The sequence below is a fragment of the Physella acuta genome, unplaced genomic scaffold (genome assembly GCF_028476545.2).
Source record: "Physella acuta isolate Inbredline_101_S28 unplaced genomic scaffold, ASM2847654v3 ptg001441l, whole genome shotgun sequence".
In the NCBI taxonomy this organism is placed as follows: domain Eukaryota; kingdom Metazoa; phylum Mollusca; class Gastropoda; family Physidae; genus Physella; species Physella acuta.
In genome coordinates this window covers 142764-166754 of record NW_026732956.1, presented here as the reverse complement: position 1 = coordinate 166754, position 23991 = coordinate 142764, and the positions used below count along the sequence as shown (strand labels likewise).

The following is a 23991-nucleotide window of genomic DNA, read 5'->3' as shown; positions in this document are numbered from 1 at the left end:
TAAGGCACCGCCTCCCCCCCCCCCCCCGAAGAAAGTCTACCGCCCCCCGAACGAAATGTAGTTTATATAGAAAATATATACTTTTGACAGTGTCCGCCCCCCCGGAAATTGTTGTCCGCCCCCCCCCCCCCCCCCGAAAATTTCAAGTGCACCCCCGGAGAAAAAAGTCTGGAAGAAACACTGACTGGAGGTCTTACCTCTTTGGTTCTGCTGACAAGCGTCTGCAGGCTCTGTTGAGGCCAGTCTCTGATGGCGCCCAGCGTCGACAGACAGTTGATGAAGTCGTCGTCCCTCATGGTAGCCAATCGCTGGGGCTCCACGTGGCGGGCCGCGCTCTTGAGCCGTGTGATGACGTCACAGGCTAGGGGACCTAGAGCACACACAAATGAAGGTGAATCGGTAAGGTCATGCTGCTTTGTTTTGGATTTTCTTTAATAGAAAATACGTTTTTTTTTTCTTTTTTTTTTGCAATGGAAATTAAAAAAGAATGTTTAAAATAACCCAATGAAAGTGTTATTGGTCTTTGTTCGACATTGGATAGAAAAACTAACATTTTTATATAGGTGTCATCCATAAATGACGTCAAGCTATTTCTATTACGTTTTAAAATAAAATAAAAACATGTGATGTTACCTTATTGACCCCCCCCCCCACATCACACCAAATAGTCCTAATTGACACCCATTCTTTCTATTATTATATGCATGCAATTGATACTTTGATGAATACCGACAAAAAGAAATTTAACACCTGCATCAAGGTGACCTACCTTCGACTGTTGCAGCTCTCCTGCGGCGAGTGTTTGGTTTTGTGGATTGGGTAGCCAGTAAAACCATGGCGTTGACCAACCGCTTTTCACCGTCGTCAAAGTCATCCAGGAGTTCCCTGTCAAACCCTTCCTCCAGCCTCTCTTTGATCATCTCCCGTCTCTTCTCGAGGCCTTTCATGATAGGACTCAGAGTGCTCAGCAGTCCCTTGCGTTCTTCAAACTGTAGAGGAAAATGGAAAAAATAGCATTAAATTCACTAAGGTCTATGCATTTTCGGAAGCAATCATTGGACTGTTTTTCTCTCCAATTTAGTTGTAGCTTCTGTTCAGGGACAGATCTCTAGTAACCCTTTAAACAATAAGAATTTTTAAAATAGTTTGCTAATTCTAAAGCAGATGCTTGCCTTAGCACGCTGTGAGTACGTTTCAGAGTAAGACACACACATTCACACAAACACACAAACACACACACGCACTCACTCACTCACGCACACACACAATGCACATATGTACCCTTTAAAATATCCTGTTATTATATGTGTATTTAAATCTTTATAATATATACATCCATACACATTTCTTAGAAAAATTACGAGAAATGTAAAAATTATGCCATTAGACTATATTTTAAAGAGGCCATATACTGATCTGACAGAGAAAAAAAGGTGAGTAAATATCACACGTACATCACAGTCGTCACTCAGTGGGTGGTCGTCATGCAGCAGGAGGGGACCCAGCCTGGCCATGATATCTGGACGGCAGTGCCATTTTCTGGAAAACATGCATCAAGTCAGTTATTTTTGGTTTTACGTCTTAGACAATGAATAATCAATTATTAGTTAACGGTGTGATAGAGGCTGGATATATGGTAGCTAGGCGGAGTGTGGGGTTTCTGACTTGTGTGACAACGAAGTGTTAAGTCTGGCTGTATGTAACCTGTGTTATTTTTAGGTATCTCTCCGAAAAAAATGGAGAATAAAATACTTTATATAGAAAATATAACCATTAATCAATGTTATTCCCGCCCCCCCCCCTTTTCCGGAGTCCCCTTTCCCCACTCCAGAGAAATGTGTATGCATGACGAGGTGGGGTAGATGGGGTTAAAATCAGTTGGAACTGAGTGATGTAAGGTCTAGATAAAAGTTGTTGTAAGTGCCTCGGATTGCTAAACACGTCTATGACCCATTGGTCCTAATACAGTATCTTTCGACTCCATGTTTTCAAAAAAAAGTCTCGTATAGTAATAAATTAAATACCACTTAAAATTTAAATTGTAAGCCCTGTATGATTGTGACTAATTTAGGACGATCCTTACTTATGGGAACTTATTTTGGTTCTAGAACTGTACTTATACCTTGGAATACACGCTTTGTATTGCAATTTAACATGAATTCGCTTACTCGGCAATGTCATCCATTTTGTCCAAAATGGCGCTGGCCTGCTCCTTTGTTAGTGGCAGTGATCTCAGAAAGTTCAGGTTGTCAAAGAGGGCTTTACTACTGAAGCTCTTTAGCTGAGAAGCTGTTAGACCAAGGGCCATTTGACCCAGTGACCTCAGGCGTCTGGATTCTTTGTCTTCAGAGACTTTCACCTGCAATACAAACGTTTGTATTAAACCTTTTAACGTAAGTTAAAAAAATAAACAAAACCATTTGATACGAAAATGCATGAGGTTTGCATTGTCTTCTTTAAAAATATCCATACAGCTTATTTTATAATTAGTTGATGATGTATATATTATGCATTAAAAATGACAATGGTTACAATTTTACAGGCCATCAAAAGTCAAAAATGTTTTGGTGCTAGCTGTGTAGGCTGGTAGTTTTCTTACCTCCTTCGAGTCATCTGATTCCTCAAGCATGTTAAGCATCATCGTTGCCAGGAATTGGATTTGGCTTGTGCTCATTTTTTGAGTGGACATCCTGGCAAGCTGAGTGACGAACGCCAATTGGCCAGGTTTACTGAAGCGGAGCTTGGTAAACTCTTCTGGTTTTCTTTAGGAAGATAAATTATCGCAGTTAATATTTGTGATTCAAATGTATATTTTTAAATTTGTACCTAAGACTTTAGAAATAAAGAACAAATTACCATTTAAAGTATTACAGTTAGTAATTCTGTCCATTTTTTTAAATAAAAAAAAATAGTCCTAAATTAGAATTCCAAATTTTAAAATGATAAAATTTAAACTCACAAATGAGCAAACATAAATGCTCCTTGTGTGGCTTTAATATCATCAATCTCTATGTCCGTCTTTAGCAAATCTGAGTACCGTTCAACCATTTCATCAATCTAAACAGCAGAGAAACAAAAATAATACATTTAATCGTAATCACCCTATGCTTATGGAACGGCGTGGCCGGGTGGTAGAGCGCTCGGCTGCAAACACGAAAATTCATCCAGCTTTGATCTGTAACTAACTCAGGGTAAGGAAAGGTAAAGCGGCTGGGCATAACCCCAGTGGCGTAGCTACCGTAAAGCTAGCGTAAGCAAGGCATAGGGGACCAAGGCAAATAGGGGCCCTTTTTTCGAAAGTTTGAGGGGGGGGGGGGGGGGGGTGCAAATCGAAAGTTTGTCCCCGGTCTCAGGGAAGGGTCGCTATGCCTCTGAGAGGCCCACTAACACTTTTTGCATAGGGGCCCAAAAATCCTAGCTACGCCACAGCATAACCCATGGACCTCCAGGTTTGAAATGGTAATTTTACTTTTTAAAAACTCTATGCTTAGCTTTGACATGCATCGGATTCAAGTAAATCAAGAGAAGTGTTTCTTTCAGCTCGTTGGAAGTGCTTAGGGGGCAATCATCCCCCCCCCCCCCGACGAGATGTCAGAAAAAAGCTCTGATCAAGAGCCAGACTGTAGTAGCCTACCTGTCCTGAGGTCAAGTCGTCTTGAATGTCCTTCAGTTTTTCAGCGAGTTCTAAAATGTCCTCCGGGGTTTTCATCAAATCGTCCAAGTCATCGGGCACCAGACCGGAAGCGACCTTCCCCATGATGGCCAGCTGAGACAGCTGGAGCCTGTGGCTGGCCGTGGCGTGGATGTATCTGTGAGCCAGCTCTGCGGCCTGTGGAAGGGAAACAAAGTACAAATCTCATTATATATTCAGAATGGATTCGCTTAAAATGGGACTTAAAAAATAATGAGGGTTTAGTTTTGATAAATAAGGGACTCCATGTGATATGGTTAGAGATTGTAAAGACGTATTTGAAACCATTCAATGCTCTATTGAGGATTTTTCTGAGTGTATTGTCGTAAGGGTCAGATTAGGATTTAGGTTAAGTTAAGGATTACAGTTGTAGGCAGCCTCGAGTAAGAACTAGGAAATGATTATCAGGGGGGAGCAAAATGGAGTCACTAGTGAACATTCTATTAGACCAGATTTTGGAAACATACGATCTGTTTATCAAGCAAACAAGAATATAACCCCGTAGTGAGATTGGACTTTAGGTCCACCTTGCCTACAGTGAGAGTGGACCACCTTGCCCACAGTGAGAGTGGACCACCTTGCCTGAAGTGAGAGTGGACCACCTTGCCCTGCAGTGACATTGGACCACCTTGGCCTGCAGTGAGAGTGGACCACCTTGCCTACAGTGAGAGTGGACCACCTTGCCTGAAGTGAAATTGGACTACCTTGCCCTGCAGTGAGAGTGGACCACCTTGCCTGCAGTGAGAGTGGACCACCTTGCCCTGCAGTGAGAGTGGACCACCTTGCCTACAGTGAGAGTGGACCACCTTGCCTGAAGTGAGAGTGGACCACCTTGCCCTGCAGTGAGAGTGGACCACCTTGCCTACAGTGAGAGTGGACCACCTTGCCTGAAGTGAGAGTGGACCACCTTGCCCTGCAGTGACATTGGACCACCTTGGCCTGCAGTGAGAGTGGACCACCTTGCCTACAGTGAGAGTGGACCACCTTGCCTGAAGTGAGAGTGGACCACCTTGCCCTGCAGTGAAATTGGACCACCTTGGCCTGCAGTGAGAGTGGACCACCTTGCCTTGCAGTGAAAGTGGACCACCGTGCCGAATGCTTAAAACATTGTTTGAAATAACTGCTGACCTGTGGAAGCCTCCAGTTGAGGTGTCCAGACACGTTCATGTACACTTGAATGTCGTCGTCATCAAGGTCATCAAGATCCGGCACGCTGAGCACTTGTGCAAAACTCGGGAGAGTTAAAAACTTGGCCGGGAGTTTGGTTTGTTGGCGGGCCTGAGGAGTGGTGGGTACGGATAGTTCATTAATATTACATATACACTTACATACGTACACAAATTGACACACATAGACACATAAATCACATACACTCACAAAATCATCACAGACAACTCACACTTACACAACTCAACATAAACACACACACTCACGTAAAAACCACACAATTTCTTCACATGCTAAGGTAACATAAACAGGCGAACTCTACTTCATCTGCCCAAAGGATCGCTAGGTCCGAAAGGGTAACACATACACACACAAAAAATATATGCTCAGACTTATCCGTATTTACACTGAGTTCAATATGTAGTGGTCCTACCATGCTGGAAATGATTCTCTTCTGGGCGTCGCTCAGGTCAATGTCATCAAGGTCGTCGAGCACACTCTCGATGACGTCACTCTTGATTTTGACGATCTGGTTGGTCTGTATCCCACGGAACAATTTACCCAGTCTGCGAACGTTGTCCACTTGAAATTTCTCCAGCTAAAATAAAGCCAGAATATATTTTTGTCTATACTTCAATATCATGTAAAAAAAAATAAAATCTAACATAGTTTTAGTATATCGTCAGTATGGCGGTGTAGTGAAAAATTATATTTAAATAGTAATATATGTAACCGTGGGCTTATCTAGTGTAGACCAATGGATTAGGTATTTAAGTGCGAAAAAACAAACTACCTCATCGTCGTCATCAATGAGATCATCCAGAATAACTTGAGCCTGAGGGAAGAAGCAAAATAGAAACGATAAGAAACATCTATCTTTGTATTAGCACTTACATTATATGAAAATAATACAAAACCACACGACTATTCGGAGTCAACTTATTGGCTTTAAATATTGCTGTACAGCCAATTAGTAATAAAACAGGTAGTGTTAGTTACCTCACAAATAAAAAAACAATTACAGATACAATGGATACTTCGACCCTTGGTCTTCTTCAGCACGCAACAGTGTGGTTAAAGATTAGACAGAAAAGACAAACAGTAGCACAATTTTGGACTAAGCTCGACAGTGAAAACACGTCATGTCTAAATGCCACGATATCCAAAACAATGTCAGATAAATCGTAGCTAGTGGCAGCTCGGACCACTCACCTGACTATCGTCAAAGTCTATGTCTTTAATCTTGTCCAAAGCTTCCTTGATGGCGTCTTTCCTCAAGTTCATCATCTGGCTGACGGCCATGCCCCGTAAGAGGTGGCCCATGCCCGTGAGGTTGTGTCCAGTCAGCTGACCGACGGGTGGGAAACGTGCGGACTGCGTCATTTGGTAGAAGACGGTCTTGGCCTGATGGGGAAGGAAAATGTTAACAATAAATAAACACTAAAAGAAGTTCGCACTTATAAAAAAATAATAAATAACACTGCCAACTGGCAAACATTAAAGATATTGTGTTAAAAACAGACATGAAAAAAAATATTTTTCAAAAAAAAAAAACAAAAACAACATAAACTTCTGCATAAAAACAATCAAAACTAATTACGTTTTTCTTTGAGATTAAGATATTTGTTGTTATTCAAAATGTAAACAGTGAAATGAGTATATAAGCAGTGGAAGGGTATGCTTCACTTACATCGTCGTCATCAAAATCCAAATCTTGAATCTCCGACATGGACTCGAATAAGTCGTCTGGGTCAATGCTTCGTACAAAGTCAAGGTCATCATGGAGGAAACTCAAGCCTCTGTAACGAAAAAATAAATAAATAATCAGCTTTTTATTTTACACGTTATAGATTATTCATATATATATATATATATATATATATATATATATATATATATATATATATATATATATATATATATATATATATATATATATATATATATATATATATATGTATGTCTTTGTTTGTGTGTATGTGTGTGTGTGTATATGTGTGTGTATGTGTGTGTGTGTGTGTGTAAATAGCGTACCATCCTAAAAGAAAAAAAAACTTACTTCCTAATGAATGGCCGGATCTGCCCACTCTCGCGGATCGCTTGTTTCATCCTCAGTCCAATAGCAAGTCTAGCGTCATCGTCGTCATCGTCATCATCATCATCATCGTCGTCGCGGACTTGAATTCTCCTCACGCTTGGCTTCGCGACCTGCTCCTTAGAATCGTCATCATCTTCGTCGTCGTCTTTATCCTCGAACAGATCGTCGGTGTCCGCGTCGAGTAGGACCTTCATGTTCAAGGTCTGGATCTGCTGGTAGCTGAGAGAGAAGAGGCCCGGCCCGATGTTGCGCAGTTTTTCCGGCGTCAGGTTCCTGACGTCGTCGTCCAGCTTCTCCCTGAAGGCGTACAGGAGGCTGGGGTTGCTGGAGCGGCGTGTGGCCAGTCGGGCGAACTGTTGGATGCTGGATAAGTGGGGGGGGGGGGGTGTTGTATTAGTGGTTTTTTTTTTTAATTTGATAACTGGTGAATTGTAAAAGAAAAGTTATTCCGTAAACTTACAGCATACTTATTGTCTGGCTCTTATTGGTTTGATATAACCAAGGTTTTTGTTTAAATTAATTTATTGAAAGTGATACAATTAAGTTTTTGCATTGGCCTCACAAGGCGGGGGAGGGGTGCGGACGGTGACGGGAGGTAACAGGACTTTGATGTATATGCTACATTCACCTATAAAAGGTAAGACATGACGCAGAATCTACGTCTCACCTAAACTGGACATGCACACTTGTTTGTGCCAAAAAGTCTCTTGTGAAATCACATTTTACACTAACAATAGACTTGTTGAATCTCTACCCCCCGGCCCCTTTCTTGGAAAACGGTGAGCGGTTTTTACCAGTTAAATTAGTTAATTAAGCCTTGTATTCACTTATATTCCTAAATTTGAATGTGTATAACTCAATATTTCAGATTAAAATGTGATTTTTTAAAATTCCCCCCCCCCCCTTTTTTTGGTGCCACCCCTAGGGTCGGGGCTGGGATGATAGCTCCCCTCCATTAACTACGCCACTGGGACTAAAGCCAGAACTAAGCTTGCAGTTCTAGCATACGTTAGAGTTTGGGTCAAGTTTCTAATTAAAGTGGGCTAGCACTTTAAACTAATTTGTCATTTTATACTATAAATTGATAGTTTTTCGTTCCTAATTTTAATATTGAAAGGGGTTTCCTAGTATTTCGTTCAACATATTATGTGCCATTTGGACGGGGACCCAACTTCAGCCTGCTTTTCTTTCTACTAAACTAATACAATTATTTACAAAAAAAAATGTGTGCTTTTATTGCACACAACAACTAGCGAATCTGGATCAAGAACTTACTGTTTCTCAAACAAATCCTCTTTCAGGTCCTCCAGGAAATCGTCGTCTAGAGCTTCCGGTGCCAGCCTCAGCGCCTGCTTCACCCTGCTGTCGTCCCACCCTGCGGCTTTCAGTTGTGAGATGAGAGCTATTTGGTGGGCTCCGTTCAGTGGCTGTACAAACAAATACAACGTCAATACCGAACAGTGGTTTGGGCATGCGCAGATACTTCATGCGGATTTTAGACATTTATTTTGACTAGACTTAGAACTTGAACAAACCGAACATTCGCCAAAAAACATTAGAGCGTATAAACAAATTAAAAAGTTAAAGGTTTTAAAGTGACCCCGTGCTTTGATGTTAATTTGGAACAAATACGATTGTTAAAAGCATTAGAAATTATTTATTCACCTAAAAGGATTTGTTATTTAATGTTTTTGTTCACTTTGTAGCTCTTAAATTTAAAAACAAACAAAACTATTATCTTAATTGGTGTATGTTTTAATTCTAACTACAGTTAGCTTTTTAGTAAAGACTTGTTAATGGTTGTAACTTAAAAAAACAAACAACCATGTTTTTAACGACAGCGATTGTTCAAATGTTTTACGACGCTAGTTTTTTCCTCTTAAATCGTAAGTCATAATTAACAAATCTCACCATTCCACCAATAAATCACACCCCACCATTGCCCACCAATAACAAATCTCACCTTTTCTCTCTCGTAGAAGCTGCTAATGTTCACCCCATTCCCCCTCACTTTATACCCAAAATAGCAAAAACCTTCACCTTTGTGCACGAGACTAACTATTTCACTATCTGCCTGCCACTATCGAGGTGAATTCATCCTTCAAGCTGAAAATTGTGATAGATGTTGAAAGCCAGAAACCTGCCTGTGTTATCAGCTAAGCGTGGTTTTAGTTGCCTTGTTCCTTGTGTTTAGATTAGGGTTAGTGTTTGTGGCAATAGGCGTGGCGAGAGGTGAAAGAACATCTACATACACGTACAGTTTAATGTTTAGACTTTTGTTACAGTATTGAAGAAAGATGTAGTAAATCCGCTGAGTAGAAAGGAAGTGGTGATACTAAGGTGTTATAAACTAGAAAGACGAGATTGGGTAATTTAAAAAGTTACGGTAAATTCAGTGGGAAAATGTTTAACATGGTTGAGGCAGTGGCGTAGGCAGGGGGGGGGGGGGGTTAGCGGGATCATAACCCTCCCCATAGACCCCTCGGTATATAGAAAAAGTATGAGGGGGTGCAAATCGAAAGTTTGAGGGGGGGGGGGTGCAAATCAAAAGTTTGAGGGGGTGGGGTGCAAATCGAAAGTTTGTCCCCGGGTAAAAATTGGACCCCCCCCCCCCCTTGAGACGATCATGGCTACGCCACTGGGTTGAGGAGAGAGGTTAAGCGCCTCATCTTGGGAGTGAATAGATACTTTTGCATGGGTGGAATCATGTGATACTTTTGTGAAGAAAGTTGTGTATAGTTTTATTTATTATTATACAAAGGTTAGATGAGTAAATACAAGTGATAGACAGTGGGCCTACAGTGCTGGAGAGCTGTGTTAGCCACAGTTGAGAAAAAGAAGGACTGAATGGTAGATTGACTTGTTAAATAGTTAAGACTTATAGAAAGAGATGGAAGGACGATTGGGTAAATAGAAGGATTGAATGGGTAGATTGACTTGTCAAATAGTAAAGACTTATAGAAAGAGATGGAAAAATGATTGCGTAAATAGAAATATTGATGGGTAGATTAACTGGTTAAATAGACCAATGGTCCAGACGTATAGACAGAGATGGGATGATTTGGTAAATAGATGAATGGGTAAATTGACTTGGTAAATAATAAAGACTTATAGACAGAAGGAAGGGCGATTGGGTAAATAGAAAGATTTTCATGGGTAAATTGTTCTGTTAAAGGTACAGATTTATAGACAGAGATTGAATGACAATGATGTAAGCAGAACGATTGTCGTGTGTATACTCAAGAAACAGACAAGTACTTGTATGTTTTGTCATTGTGTTAGTGGTTTAACGAGCAAATTTTTAAAATGTGGCCAAGCTTAGCTAACCCAATGTGTTAATGCTAACAGTTTTTGTTGTTGTTATTTTTAACATAACTAAACTTAATTAACCATCCACCTTTTCGTTATTTTTTTGTTGTCATAAACGCCGTTGACGTACATATTGAGGCTTCTACAATTTGAATTCCCCTTCAGACATGAACATATTGGTTGTTATTGTGCTATTTATAAACTTTAAATACAAAAATATTAGAAATTTATCATTGAAAAAATAAAATATAGCCTTAATTCTAAATCATTACGAAATAATATCTTCCCTAAACATGCTAAAGGACTGACTGATAAAAAAAAAATTGTGTGCTAGTTCGTTCAAGATCTGATTCTTCCCTAGACATACAGAAGGACTGACTGATAAAAAAAAAATGGTGTGCTAGTTCGTTCATGATCTGAAAGGGCTCAAGAGTTACATTTCCCTGAGCTAACCGGTAAGCGTCGTCTGGATGTCAGCAACAGACATCTTGTTTCGTTACTCACGTATCGTCTATCATCATCATCATCATCATCATCATCGCGCTCATGCGAATCAGCGACTTCCGGCATGTCATCATCACCATCTTCACTGTCAACCTTTTCTTTTAATTCTTCAATTAATTCAACTTTTTTATCATCCTTATCATCGGATTTATCCTCTACTTTTTCATCGAGTATTTCCTCTAATTTTTCCTTTGATTTATTATCCCCGACCAATTCTTTAGAGTCATCGCTTATCTTCATTTCTTTATCATCCGTTATCTCTTTCGAGTCGTCTTTCATCGTTGAGTTATTATCTTTCTCGTCGCTGTCGTCCTCTATTTTTACGACGCTTATTTTTTCTTTCGAATCCTTATCCTTATCGTGGTCTCTCTCCTTGGATATCTGATCGTCTAAATCTATTTTAAACTCGCCAATCTGAGCCAACTCTTGGCTCTTATCCTGACTCACTTCGTCATCGTCCAGATACTCCTCGCATCCGGTCACCAGGGCAGGCATCCTGGCAAAGATGGCGGCTGAACCCTGGGCGTATCGTCTGCAGAGAAACCCTTTGTCCCCCTTGCTGACGAACCCTGACAGGCATTCAAGGTCATCGTCCTGTGAAACGATTTTAAAATTTCGTAAAAAATTTCATAATTTAAATTATTTAATGATTGAATTGTTATTTTAAATGGCATGGCATGGATTAGCGATAGAAAGTATCTTAAATGAAGTTCCATACATTCATTAATAATAGAATTGCTTTTATTTGTGATTAAAGTTTACTCCTTTTAAAAAAACAACAAAAAAAAAACAACTGAAGACATCTTTCGCATTAACTTTGTGCAGTATTCCTGTTTCTATAATAATAAATTATCCAGTTTGTTTAGTTTCATTGTTGTTAAATTGGGATGTTTTATTAATTCACGTATATTTTATCCCAAATAAAATTAATAAATACTACAAAATTGCTCTGGTCCCCCCCCCCCCCCACACACACGCTTCTCTTGATGCCTGAAGCATGTGTTTACGTTGCATGTTGCCTACACCAACAACTTTTGTTTATTTATCACACTAACAGCCCTAAAAACACTTTACTAAACATTATAGCCACACGATGAAGTTTGAGATATTGTTCTGCTAAGGCACAACCCTGACATACATACTTCAGCTTTAGTTTATGTTTCTGTTTTCTCCCCTAAAACTAAGCCAGGCTAATTAATTAATCTCTGGATATTTTCTGAAATGGGAAGTTCTTGTGTTGTTTTTTTTTTTCTTGCCGAGCGAGTCAGTGTTTGGTCACTGGCTGGGAGGGGTCTTGTCAGTACATTCATCAAGTCCTTTGTGGTGTTGTTTTACTAGTGTGTGTGTCTGTGTGTGTCTGTGTGTTACAGAAGGGAAAGTGGGGGGGGGGGGGGACCTACTACATGTTTACAGTGGTACCTGAAGAGGAGGGGGGGGGGGTGAAGGTTTAATCCTTGTAGCTCTAACATTTTATTTTCCCAGCAAGATGTATCTAGTGTAGAGTCTACTGAGATTTGTGTCTGTGTGGTCTTGTGTTACCTCCAGTGTGGTCCACCTATTCTCCCCCTCCCCCCCCCCCCCCACTACTACAATAGATTAAAACTGATGACTCAGCACCAACCAGCTGGCTGTACTAAGGTACAAGCTGGCCTTCAGAGCAGTTCAGTGAAGTCATTACTGTTTGGGTAAACACTCATTTTAACTGAAGCACAACCTCCATCTGTATTATATTATATCTGCAGGTCCATGTTTAGCCTGGAAAAACTTCATCGGTTATTCTCTTGCAACTTAGTTACAAATTCTGTAACTTCCCTTACACCTTACGTTTGTAATCCTACATGTAACTTCTCTTACACCTTACGTTTGTAATCCTACCTGTAACTTCTCTTACACCTTACGTTTGTTGTCCTATTTGTAGCTTCTCTTAAACCTTACATTTATGACGGTACCTCTAACGTCCCTTACACCTTACGTTTGTTACCCTAAACTTCCTTTACATCTTACGGTTGTTAACTTGTTACCCTACATGCTGTGGCGTAGCGAGGTCGGGCGTAGCGACCCTTCCCGGGGAAAATTTTTTGATTTGCACCCCCCCCCCCTCAAACTTTCGATTTGCACCCCCCTCAAACTTTCGATTTGCACCCCCCCTCAAGTTTTCGATTTGCACACCTCCCCCCAAACTTTCGATTTGCACCCCCCCCCCCCTCAAGGTTTTCTCTATATATTTTGCTATTTTTTGCCTTGGTGTCACCCCCCTAAATGGTGTCACCCGGTGCGGTCCGCACCCCCAGCCCGCCCCCCCCCCCTCGCTACGCCCCTGCCTACATGTAACTTCCCTTACACCATACATTTCTCATCCTACCTCTAACGCCTCTTACACCTTACATTTGTTACCCTACCTGTAACTTCTCCAAGAGGTCGTCCAACTCGAACTCCCCCGTGTCTCGCCTCCTCCTCCTATGATCGTCTCCGTTTGAGTCTTTGGGCTGTGTGGATTTCTTGCCATCCGTGTCCGACGAATCCGTGGAGTTGCTGGCTGTGTCCATGTCGGAGCTGGTGTCGTTGTCGGATTTGTCGGACGAGTCCACGTCGACCGAGTCGGTGATGTCGTCATGTAGCTCTTTGATGATTTCCGGCAGACGACGAAGGAAGTCGGTAAACTTATTGCCGTCTTTAAGGCACTTCATGGCTCTTTCGTTGAGTAGTGTAGGGTGGCCATCTTGAAAAAAAATTAAAATTACGTTTCATTTAAATATTTTTCGAATGTTTTGAATGTCTTGAATCGCAAATGATTTAATTAATCTAACTGCTAATAACAATTATAAATTGAATTACCGATGAGCACTATAAACTAAAATAAGACAAGAACAAACAGGCAAATAATTTAAAAAAAACCACAATCAACTAAAAGTAAAACAATTCAATTTTACCCATATGTCCAAATTATATCCATCTAAATTAATTAATTAACAAACCTACCCTTCAATCCGAGCTGAGCCCAGTTGAAGACAAACCCTGCTGGCATTCTAGTGGCCAGTTTGTTTAATTTTTCGAAAAGGTCTTCGAAATCTCCAAGAAAATCTGGAGTGTCTGGTCGTTCCGGTCGTTTTTCTAAAAGTTCCTGCAGAACAGAAGAGTCAGATATTTATTACTGCTTATATATATATATATATATATATATATATATGTGAGCGGCTGGAGTGTGTTTATCTGTTATTATAATTATTTGTAACTAAGAAGGCGAATGTCGCTTTTTATGTTCCTTTGAGGATTGTTGTGGTTTTTAGTTAAGTAGTCCGCTATTATGGCGCTGATATGATTTCGATTTTACAATGGTTTGTAGCCTGGTTATTGTGTCTTGTTTATATTTGAATGTTATTATTTATGCAAACTTTGTTTTGGATTGTTGCTCCACTTTGCTTTATGTCCTGAATGTTACTTATTATTGTATTAGGGACTATTTTCTTGTGCGTAGCATTGGTTTCTTTGTTCGTAGTATTGGTTTCTTTGTTCGTGAATGTGGTGTGTCGACATGGAGGGACATTCTGCTGGAATGTCGAGGCCTGTGTGTTGAAGAGTTTCTGTGTCACGTTTATGTGGTGTATGGTAACGTAGGGTTATTTTTATAGTGTTCTATTATGTTTTCCATATTTTTGTTTGCTGATTTTGTATACAAAGTGACTATGTACTAGATCTATTTAGTCACTTCGACTTTGAGAAGTTTCAATGTTTGTTTTATCCAGACCACGTGGTAGCACGATGGCCTGGGTTTAGTCATGGATTATTGTAGATTTTACTTTCATTTATGAGAGCCACTTGTTTAGGCTGACAATTGTGTCAGCTTACTGCCTTGTGTATAACTTTTTTTACCTTTTAAATTGATTTGTCTTATTTTTCCTCTTTCTAGGATGGTGGTCCGAAATTGGGTGTTTTGTTTCGTTGAGTTCTGTTTGTTTTGTATGTCTTGAGTGTTTTGTCTAGATCTAGATCTAGATTCTGGTTTTTTATAATAACTTCTGGTTCCATATTTATTATTTTGTTAAATAAATTTTATATTATTGTTAAAGTTTTTTTGTTTTTAATTTAGACTAAGGTTAGGTTATTAACCAGCCTGGGTTTAGCCGGGCTTGCACTGACCGGACAGTAGTTAGTTAGATAAGCCTAGGGAAGGGTAAGATAGATTTTAGGTATCCCCCCCCCCCTAGCAGGGCTTACATATATGTATATATATATATATGTATATATATATATATATATATATATATATATATATATATATATATATATATATATATATATATATATGGGCATCGCCTGCAATGTATTTAAAAAAACATCAATTGTAGTGCAAGTGCAATGAGTTACATGATTTCTAAACTACGCTTGATCACCCATACTACTCTACGACTTGATGGTCCCAATTTTTTGTCAATCTATTTTCCTGATGTCGATCCGTGTGTCGTCGACTGTAATTTTGAAGTGACCCCAATGTTTTGAGCGACCCTTCTGCTTTAATGACCCCAATTTTTGGAGCGATCCTTGTGGTTTAGTGAACCCAATGTTGTTTGAGTTCTCTTGTTGGAGCCATGGTTAAATGACCCCAGTGCATTAAACAACACCCATGTTTTCTAACAATCATACAGACAAATGATTGTTGTCGACGCCATTGTTAAAATAGCCACAATGTATTTACAACACCCATGTTTTCTAACAATCATACATACAAATGATTGTTGCTGTTGGTACCACCTACCTTAATTTGCTCCCTCATTTCTTCGCTTGTAAGTTCTTGTAAGTCCATTCCAACCTTTAAACTCTCGTCTGCTTCATACCCTTAAAAGAAAAAAAAAATGTTGCATTTTATTCAACTTTGACAGTTGTAATGTGATTAAAAGAGGTTGGAGAAAATAAAATAAAAAATACATTAAAACCCAGGCTTCTAGAGATTGGGTAAATATATACACCCCCGAGAAATATACCCAATTACTTAATTGCATTATGTTATGTTTTTGTTTTACTTTATATTTCAGTTTTTCCATCATAATTAATATGAGGATGACCATATGGAAAGCTACGCAGAACTCTAGTGTTAAACATCGGACACATAAGTTTTCTATTTAGTCTCTGATTCAGTGTCGGACACGGAGAGCAGGGTAAAACAATAAACGTGTGAGGGTGTATGTGTCTTCGTGGGTGTCTTGTTTACTCATAGATCGATGACGTCGCAAAAAATGAGCTGCTCGTGTTTGTGTAATGGCCGCCATGATGGATGAGGCGTCCGATCGAGATGTGCTAAAAATAAATTTACTCCTTCCTGTACGCTGTAGCCATGCCATCTGTTAAGGGGATGGGGGTGAGGTGGGGGTGTGGTGAGGTGGGGGGGGGGGGGGTGAAAGGAGGACCTATATGATGACGTGATTCCTATCTATCAATCGAGTTCTAACGGAACATTCCTGCTTCTAAATCACAACATCACGTGATGTAAAGATTGATCACGTGGACTGAGCGCAGATGGCCAACAGAAAGAAGGTAATGCTTCAGATGACCTCACGAGTCAAGTATTTTCACTGCCCCTGCATGTGGGTAAATTGATTAGCTGAGTTTGATGGACGACCTTTCGTTGATCAAGGTCGTCAAACCAAATTCATCACACTTTAGTACTGATCATAAACTAATGTTGTGTTTCATGGAGAGTTTCACTCGTTAAAGGAATCACGAGCTTTCCTGCGCATGCGCTATTGGGTAATGTTACATATGTAAACACTAATTAAATTTGCATTTTGGACTAAATGAATCATAATATTGTTGCACATGATCGGACAGATAATAATTAATCAAAGGGATATTTCCATCCTCTCCATAACAAATATTTTCCTAGTTCTCTACATGAAAAATATTTTCTTACAGATGCATATATATATATATATATATATATATATATATATATATATATATATATATATATATATATATATATATATATATATATATATATATATATATATATATATATTGTTTTTGTTTTACTTCTATACACTACATAGGCCTACTTGCATTATTCACTTTATTAAAAAATATTTCCCTATAGACTATATCTACAGTACAAACATGTTCTTGTATTTGCGCATAAAAATATTTTCTTAGAGCTGTAGTTCAGAGGCGTAGCGACCCCTCCCGGCGCCCGGGGCGATCTTTTAGTTTGGCGCCCCCCCATATATATATATATATATATATATATATATATATATATATATATATATATATATATATATATACATATATATATATATGCGTGTTTGTGCGACAGTCTGGAAACAAGTTAATTAAAAAGTCTAGTGACAATTTAAGCGCAATTTCCTTATGTTATCTAAAAATAGCTCTGACGTATAATGCTGGGGTGCGATCAAGCTAGGAGAACGATCGGTTTGTAGGTGTTTATGTAATTTTAAAATTTGTGACCGAACGAAAGGATATTTTGAAAACTTTCTTCGGCAATATTGTTTTAAATTATGTCAGGAATCGATTGGTAAATGTTTCAAGTCGCTAAGTGGTCTCGTTGCCGAGCTATGGGCCAAAAACTGCATTTTTTCGAGGTATTTTGGCTTTTCCGGGAAATCCAGGAAGGAATTCCGGGAATTTTTTTAGCCCACTATCATCCTCGGAACTTGCTTAACAAATTTGCTTTGGAACTAGTCCTCGATATTGCTTCGTTGAGGAGGAGATACGACTTAAAGCTGCGAACACATATCCATCCATCCATTCCCAGAAAAGACGAGTTAATAAACGCAATTCTCCAGAATGGAAATTGCGCTAAAAAATTAACAATTACGCTGATTCCCTAAAACTTCACTGGACGCCAATCAAATTCCCCTTAAGATGCCGAAACGAATAATAAGTAGAAAATCAAAAGAGCTTAGAACAGTGGGCTCCATCGAACCCGAGAGGTTCGGTAATTCAGTCTTAGGGCTTCCGCGGAGGTCAAGACACACGCCTGACTCATAGGATTCACGATCGGATTTGTCATTGTGGACGATACAACTATTAAGGAGGGTTCGGTGATTGCGCGTATGAAACTGGTGGGGTTCGGTTCTCCAAAAATTTAAGAACCACTGCTTTAGAGTGTATTTTGTAGAAGGTGCAAGCCTTATTTGGTCTACTTTTGGTCGTGTCTTTAGAACAATTTCGATAATAGTAGGCCAGTATTGCAACTTTGAATTATCAGGTTGAACAAAGTAATAATCAGTACAATATACTAATTTTCTTCTCTCTTAAAGTTTTGGCAAAGAGTGTTGCTTCCCATCCACCCGCTCCGTCAGTCTGCTATTTTACTGATCGGATAGCGATACAAGAATCCGTTATATTTATTTCTCTTTAATGCAGTGATCCAGGCAAGATGTAATGCAATCAAGTAAAGTATCTGATCTATCACGATCAAGTTGAGAGAATCGTAAAAATTGTACAAATAACCAGAGTTTCTTCCAGGCATCTCTTCTTCGAAGCCCCCCCCCCCCCCCGAACGAAATGAAACTTATATAATTTATAGAGAAAATATATACTTTTAACAGTGTGCGCCCCCCCCCCCCCCCCCCCGAAGAAAGTCTACCGTCCCGCCGAAAATTTGTAGTGCCCCACCAGCGGGGAAAAAAATCTGGAAGAAACACTGCAAAGAACTAGTCGCGTTATTACTTAGCAAATCTGGGTAGTGAAATCGTACATTAAGTGTTAATACAATTGATCTCTTTTCTAAGTGTTAAAAGAGTTATCTAGCAACCGATCCAGTACAAATCCTGCGATTTTTGTTAGTGAAAAAGCGCCCCACCCTCTTGGACAAAAAATGGTAGAGCAGATTTTAAACGCCACTAACTCTTTTTATGTTATACAATCGTAAAATACGCTTTAGTTCAATGGGTTTCTTTTTTGAGTGATATCGGTTATTTATTCCTTAATCCGGTGTAAATTTTTTCTATTTCAGTCTTCGAAAAAGCGCCCCCCCCCCCCTCCCCATCTAGGAAAGCTGGAAAGCGGTTTTTCCAGTCACTGTTTCTTAAAGATATACGTTTTACAGTTACACAATCAAGGTAGAAAACAGTTAAATCAGTATGCAAAGGCTCTCAGCCGTTAAATTTCTTTACTTTGACTGTTTATAATTCAAAACTGCAGCTTAAAATGAGCTTTTAATTTTTTTTTCTACCCCTTTTGGCGCCCCCTTAGGGTCGGCGCCCGGGGCGGCCGCCCTCCCCGCCCTCCCCTAGCTACGCCTCTGCTGTAGTTACAAATATTTTTCTTAGTAGGGTACATCAATAACATTAAATGTCAACGGTGTTGGTGAATAACACCCTGTGAGAAGTGACAACCCAGTTGGTCAGACAGTACATCATGGTGTAAATCAGGTACACAACTGAGTTTAGTTGTCACGGTTTAGTGTCAGTCATGGTACACAACGGTGTTTGGCTGTCTGGATCAAAACAGCCATGGAGGAGGAAGGCGTGGTCGAAACGGAGGAGGTGTGACTGCTAACTCCTAAAGTCTCGAGTTCGGACCTCCGGGCAGATAAGGCTCGTTAGCTGAGGACAGCAAACAATCTGGGAGAGGAAACTCCAGAGTCAAACAACTGAAAACGGGCTGAAATGGGAGTCAGCCGGCCGTAGGGCGCTTGACATGTTGACAGGCAATGCTCAATTGTGTTGGAGGAAACTCCCTGCCATGTTACAGGGTAGAACAAAGGAAAGGATGAAGTCAACATCGGGATAGTCCTGTGTCCTAGCTGTAAGGACTTATGTCAGCAATAGAACATAACTATGTCCTAGCTCTCAGTGTGTAAATCAACCATGGTAAGGCACAAGGCCACTAAATGTTGTGATGTGGTTCAAACTGTGACATTCCATATACAGAGCAAAATATTGAACAATCACACCTTACAGATTTTACACCAATATAACCCAATACACCATATAACAGTTTCCCCAACGATTTTATCCAACGTTTGCAGCCAAAATCTAGACTTCCACCCCTCTCCCTTTCAAGACCAGAACCCTAATTCAACACCCCTAAACCATTATCCGGCACTTCCACCCAATCCCATTATACAACAAATGTCCACTTAATTCCCTATTCCAAAAATATCCACATCAATTTTCACACCAATCCCAAACCAACAGCTATTCCCTGCAACCCTTTAAAAATCAACTGATTCATCAAACTATTTGACAACCAACAACTACAACTCATAGTCAACAGTTGGCACTAAACAACCACATCTAACAGTTCAACCACACACAAAAACCACATCTCATAGAGTCAACCACACACAACAACCACATCTCGAGTCAACCACACATAACAACCACATCTCATAAAGTCAACTACACAACAATCACATTTCGTAGAGTTAACCACACACAACAACCACATCTCATAGAGTTAACCACACACAACAACCACATCTAACATTGTCAACTGCACACAACAATCACATTTCGTAGAGTTAACCACACACAACAACCACATCTCATAGAGTCAACCACACACAACAACCACATCTCATAGAGTCAACCACACACAACAACCACATCTAACATTGTCAACTGCACACAACAACCACATCTCGTAGAGTTAACCACACACAACAACCACATCTCATAGAGTTAACCACACACAACAACCACATCTAACATTGTCAACTGCACACAACAACCACATCTCGTAGAGTTAACCACACACAACAACCACATCTCATAGAGTTAACCACACACAACAACCACATCCCATAGAGTCAACCACACACAACAACCACATCTCATAGAGTCAACCACACACAATAATCACATCTCATAGAGTCAACCACACACAACAACCACATCTCATAGAGTCAACCACACACAACAACCACATCTCATAAAGTCAACCACACACAACAACCACATCTAACATTGTCAACCACGCACAACAACCACATCTCATAAAGTCAACCACACACAACAACCACATCTAACATTGTCAACCACACACAACAACCACATCTAACATTGTCAACCACACACATCTTATAAAGTCAACCACACACAACAACCACATCTCATAAAGTCACCCAATATTCCCATCGATCTCAAATTGTTTGTGTTGGGTCTCTAGGGCGTGACCGTGGGGCCATCAATCGACCGTATTTGCTGTCTGCTTCTAAATGAACATCCCGTTTCACATGAAAGCGGTGCCCCAATTACGGTAAGACCGCTGATTCATTACGGTAAAACCTCGCTTAGTGATAAGACATTGACAGCATCCGTTTTGAGCAGGACTGAAGTCATGACTACATGACGTCATTCAACGACAAGGATACACGATTTGACATCATAGAGAGTTTGAGTAGTTCAGGTGGAGGCAAGACAGGTGAGATAGACAAGACAGTTTGGTGAACAGATGAGATAGACTATACAGTTTGGTGAACAGATGGGGTAGACAAGACAGTTTGGCAAAGAAGTGAGATAGACTATACAGTTTGGTGAACAGATGAGGTAGACAAGACAGTTTGGCAAAGAAGTGAGATAGACTATACAGTTTGGTGAACAGATGAGGTAGACAAGACAGTTTTGTGAACAGGTGAGGTAGACAAGACAGTTTTGTGAACAGGTGAGACAAGACAGTTTGGTGAACAGGTGAGATAGACAAGACAGTTTGGTGAAGAGGTGAGACAAGACAGTTTGGTGAACAGGTGAGATAGACAAGACAGTTTGGTGAAGAGGTGAGGTAGACAAGACAATTTGATGAACAGATGAGACAAGACAGTTAGTTAAAAGATAAAAGATACAAAAGAGTTAATGGCAGCAAGCAAAAACTTGACAGTGTGAAAGGGGGGGGGGGGGGGTTTGTGGCGGGAAAGAGACTACACAAAAATGACGAAATGTACGACTAGAGATTTAATTTGTGTCCTTGAACATCAATTAACTAAACCAATAAAAGAGGCTTAAGAAATGTAACGAAATTTCCTATATTTTTGTGGTCATCCTCGCTTAACTTAGTCTGTGTCATTCTTTAAGGACAATATCTGTCACACCTTAAACTCCCTTACCCCCTCCCCACCCAACTTGATTCTCTTCTCTCCCCTTCCCCTCCCCCCCCCCTCCAGCAATAACTCTTTTGGTGTGTCTAAGTGTCGAGAGCGCCATGTAGACTTGACAAATGAACCGGCCACTAAAAGACGACGTGGGGGTCGTTAATGACTTGAGATTCTAATACCGCAGCCAAGTGTTTATGTTAGGGCTAAATGAATCCTGCCTTCCGATTGGTTGAAAACTATCTACTCCGGACATTAGCATATTAATTTTCATCAAATTAGAAGAGTAATTAAAATTTTTGACAAGGCATTTTTAATACTTTACCTCGCTAAGACACCAAGGCTTATCCCGATAAACTCGGTGAATTTTATCTTACCACTTAATGAAAAATGAGTGCGATACTTAGTGGAGTGGTAGGGAGCTCGACTACCTGACCGATAGCTTGGAGCTCAATTCCTAGTGTATGCTTTTATCTGTACTTAACGAGGTTTCTTTATGAAATTTTGATCTGGATTGCCCCGGACGTTGAAAATGAAATTCTGGGGTGGTGGTGGTGGGGGGCGGGGGGGGGGGGGGTAGATATTTTCGATTTAAACGCAATGTTTTTTTTTTCTATTTCGTCAACCGGGAAAGGGGGGGGGGGGCTTTGAAAAAACCCCACTGATACATATGTTTAAGTTGGACCTTATTGAATTATTCATCACCCTCACCCCCCCCCCTAGTGATTCCTGATTCAACGCTATTGACATCCATTTCATGTTTGTGGAGAACATCCTAAGTGTTTCTTTCAGGCATCTATTCCAGGCATCTACCGCCCCGTGCGAAATATAATCTATATAGAGAATATGTACTTTTACCCGTGTCCGCCCACCCCCACCTCCACGCCCCGGAGAAAAAAGTTAGAAAGAACCAATTAACATTCTAGGTGTTAATGTTTTCTTTAATAAATCATCTTTTTTGTTTGACGTCATATCGCAATGGTACATGGAGTTTCGAAAGCATGCTACCGTTGTGGTAACACTATGGCTCTTGGTAAGTGCGGGGATAACTTTCCCTTTACTTCAAAGTTTGCTTTTATCATCTGCTTTTATCCTTACGTCAATCACATAATTCCAAGTCTTCATAACTACAGCAAGTATTTATTATAACGCAATTACCAACACTAAAATCAAAAGACCCTACACATTTCACTATCTATAATTCCGATCTTCCGTAACCTTTGTCTTTTTCTATAAATTCACAAACAAAAACTGGATTACAACTTGATTAGATCAGCATGCTTCTCTAACTTCCAATACTTGCATTGTGTATGCCTCATCACAAGAGAGTAGAAATTTATAGCTTACTCACATTTCAAGTTTAAATCAATGCATTTGGCCTAATTAGGATATTATTTACATTGTTTACGGATTCGTCGTTAAACTTATTTCTAATAAGAAAGATTGAAACACTGAATATGCTTTGCCGGATTAAACACAACGGTGTTTACAGTGTAAAATTATGTTGAGTGTGACCTTCAGATGCGCTGTTTCCGAATTATGCCTTTCCAATATTGACGCTATTATCAAAGTATTTTAAAAATAATATTATTAAAGTATATAGTAGATGCTGATAAATAAACACATTTTAAATTATCAGTGTATGATCTGCGTTTTGTTCTATAACAATTGAAAGCTTTTTAAAGAAATATTCAATAAAATCCTATTTAAATTGTCATTTCAACTATCCTATATAATGAGAGATCAAAGATAATGCTAACAAATAATGAAAATTTGAATGATTGGTGATAATATCATTTTTGTTTTCAAATTACGGTAGTTCAGGCTTCTATGGCAAAACTATATTAAAATATTTTATTTAAAAAAAGCTATTTACACATTTTGTATATTGCCACTTACCTTTCAGAATAGTGCTTAGTATACACATAACGTACAGTCCTTTCAATAAACGTCCATAATTTGTGTGATCCATCTTGTATTTACTAAAAATTTGAGGATTTTCTTTTCTTAATTTTTGTTTCAATCGTGTTGTCACGCAGTTCTTTAAAAGTTGTTTGAATGATGTTACAATAAGTTGTCCGAAAATTTATTTTACTTCTGATGTTTCTCTAAACTGTATTCTGAACTGCTGTTTTTCTCGGTCACTTGGGCTATTTATGTTCGTTTGCGGTA

At 39.6% G+C, this 23991-nt stretch overlaps 1 protein-coding gene across 2 annotated transcripts in view; it reads right to left on the bottom strand.

Annotated features, from left to right (window-relative positions):
- The window catches only part of LOC131927816 (uncharacterized), a 28714-nt gene extending 4723 nt beyond the window's left edge, over positions 1 to 23991 (bottom strand). Inside the window, exons 1-19 of one of the 2 annotated variants that reach the window (XM_059283662.1) lie at positions 23719 to 23991; positions 15523 to 15602; positions 13749 to 13890; positions 13169 to 13488; positions 10770 to 11363; positions 8232 to 8383; positions 6918 to 7319; positions 6549 to 6657; positions 6071 to 6262; positions 5652 to 5693; positions 5292 to 5456; positions 4820 to 4969; positions 3635 to 3829; positions 2960 to 3057; positions 2600 to 2762; positions 2169 to 2359; positions 1455 to 1539; positions 770 to 989; positions 198 to 370 (exon numbers count right to left, since the gene is read on the bottom strand). In XM_059283662.1, coding sequence (XP_059139645.1) covers positions 198 to 370; positions 770 to 989; positions 1455 to 1539; positions 2169 to 2359; positions 2600 to 2762; positions 2960 to 3057; positions 3635 to 3829; positions 4820 to 4969; positions 5292 to 5456; positions 5652 to 5693; positions 6071 to 6262; positions 6549 to 6657; positions 6918 to 7319; positions 8232 to 8383; positions 10770 to 11363; positions 13169 to 13488; positions 13749 to 13890; positions 15523 to 15602; positions 23719 to 23791 — 3546 coding nt within the window. In that variant the 5' untranslated portion in view covers positions 23792 to 23991. The remainder of the gene's footprint in view (positions 1 to 197; positions 371 to 769; positions 990 to 1454; positions 1540 to 2168; positions 2360 to 2599; positions 2763 to 2959; positions 3058 to 3634; positions 3830 to 4819; positions 4970 to 5291; positions 5457 to 5651; positions 5694 to 6070; positions 6263 to 6548; positions 6658 to 6917; positions 7320 to 8231; positions 8384 to 10769; positions 11364 to 13168; positions 13489 to 13748; positions 13891 to 15522; positions 15603 to 23718) is intronic. The other variant, XM_059283663.1, reaches the window with a different exon arrangement.